This window comes from Trichechus manatus, unplaced genomic scaffold (assembly GCF_000243295.1).
Source record: "Trichechus manatus latirostris isolate Lorelei unplaced genomic scaffold, TriManLat1.0 scaffold00747, whole genome shotgun sequence".
NCBI classification, from domain to species: Eukaryota; Metazoa; Chordata; class Mammalia; order Sirenia; family Trichechidae; genus Trichechus; species Trichechus manatus.
This window is the reverse complement of record NW_004444683.1, coordinates 5,670-15,146: the sequence shown is the minus strand read 5'-3', so window position 1 is coordinate 15,146 and position 9,477 is coordinate 5,670. Positions and strand designations below refer to the sequence as shown.

General features: G+C 50.1%; 1 protein-coding gene across 1 annotated transcript; it reads right to left on the bottom strand.

Annotated features, from left to right (window-relative positions):
* Positions 1–530: 530 nt before the first annotated feature.
* LOC101350789 (alpha-1-acid glycoprotein 2-like) lies at positions 531–4,440 on the bottom strand. Its single transcript, XM_004391135.2, has 6 exons — positions 4,327–4,440; positions 3,839–3,981; positions 3,513–3,583; positions 2,454–2,561; positions 2,198–2,301; positions 531–909 (listed from the first exon to the last, which is right to left on the bottom strand). Exons 1-6 carry the CDS (start codon positions 4,438–4,440, stop codon positions 823–825), a joined length of 627 nt encoding a protein of 208 aa, XP_004391192.1. The 3' UTR covers positions 531–822.
* Positions 4,441–9,477: the final 5,037 nt, after the last annotated feature.

The window sequence follows — 9,477 nt, the reverse complement described above, 5'->3', positions numbered from 1 at the left end:
AACTGGCCCTTCCTCGCTGGGCTTCTGGTTTCAGGTGTTGGCTCCGTTTATGCCACAAAGTAGGCCGTGCCATAGACATGGCCCCATCTCAAGGGCTCCAAACACATTTGCAAGATGTGGGCTGGTTCCTAGGGAGCAACCTTACCCCAGGTGTCATTCTCCTCCTCTGGGCCTCTCAAGTGGGCAACAGAGAGTCACCCAGACACTCGGCTGCTCCTCTGCATCACCCCTGCCCCGCCCCCACCCAGGCCACCACCTCTTGCCAGGAGATCCACAGCAGGCTCCGCAAGGGTCATCCTGCCTTCGGTCCTGCTCCTCCTAACTTGCCTCCCCAGGTGGCCTGGGTGGTATGTCTCAAGTAAGGTCCTTCCTGATCGTGTCACATGCCTGAATTCTCATTGCCCTTATCCACTTCAACTCTACTTAGGGTCCTCAGCCTCTAGATCCTCAAATGTGTCCTCTCAGGTTCTTGGCTTGCAGAGGGAACAGTAGATTTTATCTAGCTCCTAATCTTTCAGATGCCCCTTCCAGGAAGGCTTCCCAGACTTCCCCACTGCAGAAGAAAACTTCCCCGCTCTGGGCTCCCACGGCACCTGCTGCGTCTGGACCTCCACCCTGGCACATGCGCTGGGTATTGCACAGGGGCTCTTCCCACCAGGGGCAGGCCTGGTCTAATGCTGAGCCAGGGCTCAAGTCAGAACAAACGAGCAAGTGACCCGGCCAGCCTGTTCCAAACATAGAAACTTTATTAATAACAGCTGCAATGCAGCAGATACAAAGGGCTGGCAGGGGGATGAGGATGGGTCCCAAAGTCCCCAAGTCCTAGCCCAACTCTGTGTCCACCTGGGACCCCTTGTTTTCCTTCTTCCTCTCCTCCTCATGCTGCTTCTCCAGCGGCCCACACAGGTCCTGGAAGACATGGGCGGGGTGGGGTGGGGAGCAGGAAGGACAGTGAAGGTGGAGGGAGGTTTTTGTGGGGATGGAGTAAGTTCTGGACTGGGGAACCAGCCCAACCGGGGTTGCCAACACTGGCTCTGCCACTTGGGCAAGTGACTTTCCCTGGCTCAGCCTCAGCTTATTCATCTCTACCATGGGGGCTCAAACCCTTAAGAACAACTGGCATTTACTGAGCACTTATGACCTGCCAGACCCCTATGCTATGTCTCCTCATTCCTCACAACCACCACCATTTTACAGATGATGAAACTGAGGCTCAGAGTGGCCACATGACCTGTCCCAAGCCACCCACCTAGATGAGGGAGGTAAGCTGTCGACCAGGTGGTCTGACTTGGTGCCTGAGCTCCTAGCCCTTTCCCGGGCTTCACAGTGCAAGGAAAGGGGTTCCAACCACTTCTGCTCATGTGAATTGACCTCAGGTGGCAAACTCATGAGATGTTTTATCTTAATAATTATGAACATATTTTATGTATATCAAAAAAGTGTAAGCAGCTCATCAGCTGTGTGATTTCACAGGTATTACTACAGAGGAAGAGACCAAGGAAAGCCTTTCATTCAAGACAGGTTTAAAGAAAAGCATGAAGGTAATGCTTATACAGGCAAGCCTCAGTTATACAAAATTGGGACAGTGGTCTTGGACTTGCTGCAGTTTGGGCGACACTGAAGCCACAATACCAATTCCTGCCACACAAGTGTTCAACACGAGCAGGCAGGAGTCAAAGCCCAGGGGTCATTGTTAGTTATCGATTCAGACTCATGTTGACCCCGCGTATGCAGAGCAGAACTGCTCCACGGGGTGTGCAAGGCTGTGACCTTCTGGGAGCAGACAAGCCAGTCTTGAGGTGCCTGTCGGTGGGGTCGAACTGCCAACCTTCGGACTAGTGGTCAACATTTAACCGTTTGCACCACACAGGGACGCCCCATGTGTGTCTCCTACCGAAGTCTCACCACCACGCCTCGCTCATTCCCCTCCTGTTGGCCTCTCAGACCCTCCCCACCTGCTCTGGGAGTCCTCCCTGAGTTTACAGTGATCTTCCCCCTGGGCTCTCATTCACCACCACAGGCCTACGTGAGGCTCCATTGCCCCTGCCAGTGAGCAGGAGCTTAAAAGTAGGATATCCTGCTCTGCTGTGCAGCCTCGGCTGACTGCTTTCCCTCTCTGGGCCCCCAGAGCTGCCCGAGGCAGGGTCAACCCCAGGCTAACGGTGAGCACTGGCCAGGCCCTGTTGCGTTTATTTACCTTTTTCCCATCGGTGTACAGGATTTCTGTCTCCCGTAGGCCCATGCACTTGAGGGCTTCGTGGAACTCTCTCAGTTGTTCTTCGGTCACCTCCTGCTTGTCAGCTGCAGTGAGGAGCAGGGGGCTGGGTGAGGATGCTGCAGGGCCCCGTGGAAGGCCAGACAGGGCTGGAGTTCAGGGAGCACAGTCCTCGGGGTGGGTGAGCCTGGGGTGGTGCTGGGGTGGGTTGGAGTTGGGGACTGCCGAGGGTGCCTACCGTAGAAGGACAGCCCCCGGTTCAGCTCGTCTTCCGGGTAGTAGGAAAACATGAAGGTCTTAGGGTCCTTGGTGAGCAGCACATAGGCAAAATGTTCTGTGCCCCACTCTGGAGGAGAAAAGAGCCTCTGGGGTGTAACCACGAGCAGGGCACAATAAGGAAGCCTGGGTGTGCCCAGGGTCACACAGCCGACCAGTGAAGACCCAGGATTCAGCTGGGCTGCCATGTCCTCAGCTCCTACTGTGTGCTGGGCCCTGTGCTGAATGCTCTCCATGCATACATGGAATATGTCCAGACAGTGCACACGTGGAATACACAGCAAACACATGGAATACATAGATGGAACATGCATGTGTGTAATACAGACACGGAATATGCAGACAGACATACATGCATACCCACATGCATATGCACATGGACTCAGGAGCCCATATAGACTGTGGAAGTCAGGGTCTTTCTTCCCATTTTGCAGGTGAGGAAAATGAGGTCCCGAGAGGAGCCTCAGGGCTGTAAGTGGTGTCGGTTCAGTTCCGTGGGCATTTTGTGCCCCTACTTTGTGCCATCTCTGCAGTGATGACTGGGACACGGGCGAAGTCACTGTCTGTCCAATACATGGGTTGCCCCCTTCACTTCCAGAGCACCATAAAGAATAGCTAAGAGAGAGGCAGGTCTGGAGCCAGCCTTGAGTTTGAACCCTAGTTCTAATTACAAGCTGTGTGACCTCAAGGAAATTACTTGACTTCTCCGTGCTTCTGTTTCATCATCTGTAAGTTGGGCACAATCATTGTCATGGTTTTGGGTTATTTGTGAGTATTCAGTGAGTTAATTCATGTAAAGGACCTCAAAAAGTGCCTGGCACATAGTAAGAACTCACAATGTTGGTAGTTATTACTAAGATTATTGAAGTGTGCAGGCACTGGGACCCCGTATATACCAGACATGAGCCTTCCCCGTGTTTTCTGGGCCCAAAGCCTCCAGCCCTCCTCGTATAGGCCATGCAGCCCACCCACAGTCCTCGCTTCCCACACAGTGGCCTCCAGTCTAAGGGCCAGCCCTTACCGTATCTGGAGAGGGTCCCATTCTCCCGCTGGACCTGTAGGTAGCTGGAGTTATAGACGCACTGGCCTCCGCTAAAGTCAGACACAAGGTGGGAGAAAAGAGTAAGATGGTCAAGGAGATAAGGACAGTCGCCTATCACAGTCGTGCAGGGTCAAGAGTTGGGCGGAGATTGGAGTCAGCACTCCCACTCCAAGGATGGGAAGGCTGAGGGCAGGATTGGGGAGGGACTTGCTCAAGGTCTTTCAGCTGCTGGGAGTGGAAGCCAGAAGCTGGTGCATGCTGTGAGGAGGGTGAGGAGGGCGGGGGCTGGCGTGTGGGGGTCTCACGTGGTCTGGTACTGTCTGAGTAGTATCACGTCTTCTGTTATGTTGGGGGTTAAGTAAAAGAAGGTTGTCTGGATCTGTTTAGCTGACTGGTTGTACTCAGGATGGCGAAGGACCGCGGCGATGTAAAACCATTTGCCAGAGAGCTGGGGAGAAACCGGGAGCTGGTGATGGGGGGCTTGTGGCTGAATCCTCGACAGTCAGCTGGGAGGAGACTCAGCTAATCTCTTGCTCCATTTTGCAGATGAGGAGACAAAGAGGCTCACACCATGAATCAGGCACCCCTACAGGCAGCCTTTCTCTGCCCAGCACAGAACCACGCCCTGCTGAGGTACCTTGGAACGGGGCTTCTGGGTCCGGAGGCAGGGGAATGCCACTTGAGGCCACCCAGCTGGTCAGAGCTTCACCCCAGGATCCAGGAGAGGAAAGGATAGAGCCAGGAGCAGGGGGCTAGCCACGAGCCAGCAGGTGAAGGGAAACCCGGCACTCACCCGCTCTAGGGTGGCATTAGTGATTGGTGCTGGCTTCAGGATGGCACAGGCTGGGTCTTGGGCGTCCAGCAGAGGGAGGAGACTCAGGACTGCAAGGGCCCAGGGCAGCGCCATAACGAGAGAGGAAGCACCTGGATCCATTGAGACTGGTGGCCTGAGAGCTCACTGACCTTTATAGCAAGCTGTGGGCGGGGCTCCTGGGGCCCAGCAAGGGTCATGGTCAGGGCTGTGACACAATCCGGTGGGCGTTTGGGAATTGCTTGCGCAAAACTTTCCTTTCTCTTCCCACAGCCAGCTGCAGGTAACTTCTCCAAGCCCAGGTCTAAAGTGGGTTCCTGAGGTTGAAGGGTTTACACAGATCTGAGGGTCTGGCTGATTTAAGGCCAGAGTGGGCGTGGGATGGAGTGATGGTAGCATGTGTGAGTCCTTAGATTTCAAAGGAGGGCTCACCCACTTGGCAAACTCATGTTTCCATCCAATTCCTGAACCACTGAGCACCAAAGCTTGAGTGGGATATAAAGCAAATGCTGAGGGGGCCTTGGAGAGTTCCCAGCTGGCATGGGAGTGGAGGTAGGGTGAGCGACACAGATTCAATTCCAACTGAGCGTGGTCACAACTGTGGAAGAGGAAAAGTTCAGAGGGGCCCCAACCCAGCCTTTGAGGCAGGGACTTTTCCAAAAGGAGGCAGCATCTAAGTTGAATGTTTCTTTCCAGCAAACATGTTTCTTGAACCGTCTTCCAAAGTCTAAAACAAGAAATGATCTCCATGTTGTCCCCCATCCCCTGCCATGGAAGAAGGGAGCTTGCCTTTCTTTTCACCAATATATCCCCAGTCCTGGGACAGTGGCAAGCATGTAGTGGGTCCTTTAAATATTACAGAATGAATGATTCTACCTGAGGCTCCTCTCGGGACCTCATTTTCCTCACCTGCAAAATGGGAAGAAAGACCCTGACTTCCACAGTCTATAATTAAAGAGTTTCAAAAAGTATTATTATAGTATACTGACAATTTTGTGTTCTTATTCTATTAAAATATTTTGAATAATTTTTCACGTTTCAGAATATCAATGGCTGTCAAGTTAATTCCGACTGATGGTGAACCACGTGTGTCAGAGTAAAACTGTGCTCCATAGGGTTTTCAATGACTGATTTTTTTGGCGTTGGTTCCCCGGGCTTTTTTTCCGGGGCCCTTCGGACAGCCCGGTGCATTAATGGTTTGGACCACCCAGAGACTCCTGTTTCAGTACAGTCTGTCATAATTGGAATGGATCCATAGCCTTTCACTGACTTAATAGAGTCTTATTTCCTTAATCCTGTCCTTTCTTTACATCTTTTAGAATTTTATATTGTGGTTTTTCCTCTGATGATAAGTGAGAGTAATCAAATTGCTTTCTAAAAATACTGTACTATCCAAAAGAAAGAAAAGCACGTGTCAACTCAAAGTCTTGTACGTGAATGTTCATAGCAGCATTATTCACAATAGCCCTTAACTAGAAGCAACCCAGATGTTATCAGCCAGTAAATGGGAAAACAAGTTGTGGCATCTTAATACAATGGAATATGACTTAGCAATAAAAAAGAATGCACGACTGATAGATATAATGATAGGAATGAGTCTCAAAACCATTATGCTGAGTGAAGGAAGCCAGGCATAATGGAGCACATGGTGTGTGATTCCACTGACACGAAGTTCTAGAACAGTCAAAACTCATCTACAGTGACAGAAATCAGATCAGTGGTTGCCCAGAGCGAGGAGGGCAATTTGACTACCAAAGGGCACAAGAGAACTTTCTGAGGTGGACGACAGGGTTCTACATTTTCACTGTAGTGGTGGTTTGCACACATGTATATATTTGTCAAAACTCGTTGAACTGTAGACCTAAAATGTGGGCATTCTGTTGTATGCAAATTATACCTCAATAAAGACCATTTTTTAAAAAGACCTTCCCCTGAACAGGAAACATAAACACGAAAAATCAAAAACATTAACTATATTTAATGTTTTACCATCTTAGCAATGCCCAAATGAATTCCTTTCTCCACATTCTTGTCAAAACTAGAATTTCCCTTTTTTTCTTCTTTTTTGTTTGTTTCTTTGTTTGCCAGCTCAGTTTTTTGAATTTGCATTACTTTAATTTGAGTTGTGAAGGAATGACTGGAGCGCATCAGGACGAGAAGATTACAGGACGCATCAAGGCACTGGAAGCAGCTGTGTGTGGGTGGAGCATGTGATGGGGCCGGAGTGTCTTCTTGGCAGGAGCCGAGGCCTGCAGGGCTAGGAAGCCAGGCTGGGGACTTAGGGCTGGACTTCAGGGGCACTGGGGAGACATGCAAAGATTGTAAGTGACTGGGGAGTGACATAATCAGACTTGCTCTTTAGAAAGGTCACTCTGCCAGACTTAATGGTCTGACTGAGCTTGGAGGAACCCCGGAAAGCAAGGTCCCTGGATTCTCCATCAGCCCAGAACTAAAACAATTTCTGAGGCCAACTCTTCAGACAGGGATTGAACTGGACTATGGGACACAAAGTGATACTCGTGAGGAGTGTGCCTCTTAGCTCAAGTAGATACAAGAGACTAAACGGGCAGCTTCGTTCCGGAGGTGAGATGGGAAGGCAGAGAGGGCTAGGAGTTGGTTGAATGGACACGGGGAATCAGGGGTGGAAAGGAGGAGTGTGTTGTCACAATATGGGGAGAGCAATTAGAGTCACGTAAGAATGTATGTATAAATTTTTGTATGGGAAAACTTTTTAAAAAAAGAAAGGTCACTCTGTCTGTCTGCATTGGGGGTATGGGGAGAGCGAGGGTGGCAGAGTAGACTTGGGAGACCAGTTGGAGGCTGTTGCAGCATCCAGGTGTGAGATGATGGGGACGGATTCAAGACACTGTTTTAAGGAGAAGCTGACTGTTGTGTGGGGACAACACTACCATTAGACCTGTACCTCAGCCCCAAGTCCTGAGCTTTAGACGGCTCCACATATCACACATTCACACACACACACACACACATACACACAGTTTATTAAATAACACAATCACCCATGTCACTTGGGATCTGGTACCTGACACAGAGTGACCCAGAGCCCTAAACATCCACTTCCACGCCCAACACTGTTCATACCCCAGGGAAACAGTTCTCCACATGTGTTACAGTGTAGAACTGCTCCATAGGGTTATTTTTTTGGGAGGTGGGGGGAAGCAGATCCCCAGGCCTTTGTTCCGAGGAGTCACCGGGTGGGTTTGAACTGCCAATCTTTAGGTTAGTAGTCGAGCACAAACTCTTTGCGCCACCCGGGGACCTCCTGCACTCACCCTAACATCCTTACATTCCAGGGATGCTCCCATGCCCCTGTGGACTGAAGTTCTGGGGCAGCCTTCCCTAACCTGCCCCGAAATCTGGCCCTGGCACAATGTCAAGAGAAGTTTGGCAGGAAAGGAGACAGAAAAGCCCTCAAGGCAGTGTAGGGTGGTGATCAAGAGCTATCCTGGCTCTACTACTTGGTAGCTGTGTGACTTGGGCAGGTTACTTAACTACCCTGTGCCTCCATTTCTTCACCTGTAAAGTGGGATAATAACAGTACCTACTTCACTGGGTTGTTATGATGATTAAATCAATTAATATTTGTAAAATGCTTATTAAACGAAACAAATGTGCTTTAGGACTTTGCTGATTATAATAGCCATCACCATTTGTTTAATGACTAAGCTGGGATGGGAGGAAAGCAAGAAAGACTGCAGCATTAAATCAATACTCAGTGACTGCAGGTTACATCTCGCTTCTAAAGACATCAGAACGCCTGCCAAAATATGTATAGCCCAGGCTCAAGAAAATAGACTACTTCCCCTATTTTATAGCTGAGGAAACAATTGCTTGGAGAAGCTGACATGGCAAAGGTCATATCAAGTTTTAGGCGATCGGGGAAATGCACCATTTGAAACCATTCATTTTCTGAGAAAGCTAATTTAAATGTTTCTTCACCAAGACCAGGGGTTAGCTCTGTGTCTGATGACTAACCTGTTGTCTTCTAGATGAGCAATCAGGAAGAATACACTGGTAGAGCAAACGGTCCTAATTAGGAGCTTTGTGTCTGGGCTGAGGAAATAGCCCCAAAAGAAGATTTACTCAAGTTCAAATCCTGTTGTGTGCTCTTGGGTGGCTTATGCAACCTATTAGGGCTTCAATTCCTCATCGGAATAACCAGGGTAGTAACGTGTGTTGCATAAGGTTGTGCGTGAGATGAAAATGTATCACGCTCAGCGTGGCACCTGGGGAAAGCCCAGGCCAGCCTGTGTTTGCTCTGTCCACAGTGAATGAAATCCCAGCCATGGGCAGTCACATCCACCATGCAACAGCCCAGGCTTGGGAAAGCGCGGGGGTGGAGGCTGGCACAAGTGCACAAGAAATTATAGCCATGTTTATAATCTATGCTGGTTATTGGGTAGAACCATATGAAACTGTCAATTATGTAGACCAAAACGCAGTTGAACATCGATTTCATATGGTTCACCCTGCTGTTAGGTCTCTGGGTGGTGCAGATGGTTTGAACTGCCACAGAAAGACTGGCGGTTCCAACCCTATCAGTGTCACCATGGAAGAAAAGGCCTGGCGATCTGCTTTCACAAGGGTTATAGCCGTGAAAACCCTATGGAGCAGTTCTACTTTGCACATGTGGGGTCACTACGAGTCAGAATTGACTCAACCCACAAGACGATAACAACAACACCCTATTAGTATTTATTAGCCTCGTCTGTGGTTGGCAAACAGGGCAGGGTTTATCATTCGCATTTTGCAGACGGAGAAACTGAGGCCCAGAGAGTGAGGTAAGGACCCACTCAAGGCCATGTACCGGTCAGAAAGCTGGGACTGGAACGCAACTGCCAGCCTCTCCCCGCCTCACCTGCCCCTCCCTCACTTTCCCAACGCTGGGCTGTTGCATGGTGGATGTGACTGCACTTGGCTGGGATTTGATTTACTGTGGACAAAGCAAACACAAGCTGGCCTGGGCTTTCTCCAGGAGTGGATCTGGCTTGACCCAAGGGAGTCCACCTTGGCTATTCCTGACATTCGGTTGTGCAATGGGATTGGGAACTGCAGGTACTTCCGGGTCAGGGAGCTGCCTTCTGCCCCCATCAACCCCTACCCACCCTGGTG

Excerpts from the sequence above, each read along its gene's own strand:
- LOC101350789 (XM_004391135.2), bottom strand. The coding sequence starts at position 4,440 with ATGGCGCTGCCCTGGGCCCTTGCAGTCCTGAGTCTCCTCCCTCTGCTG. Across the intron at positions 2,562-3,512 it reads TGGGACCCTCTCCAGATACG|AGTGGGGCACAGAACATTTT; the intron begins GTAAGGGCTGGC and ends TTTCTCCTCCAG. Across the intron at positions 2,302-2,453 it reads CCGGGGGCTGTCCTTCTACG|CTGACAAGCAGGAGGTGACC; the intron begins GTAGGCACCCTC and ends TCCTCACTGCAG.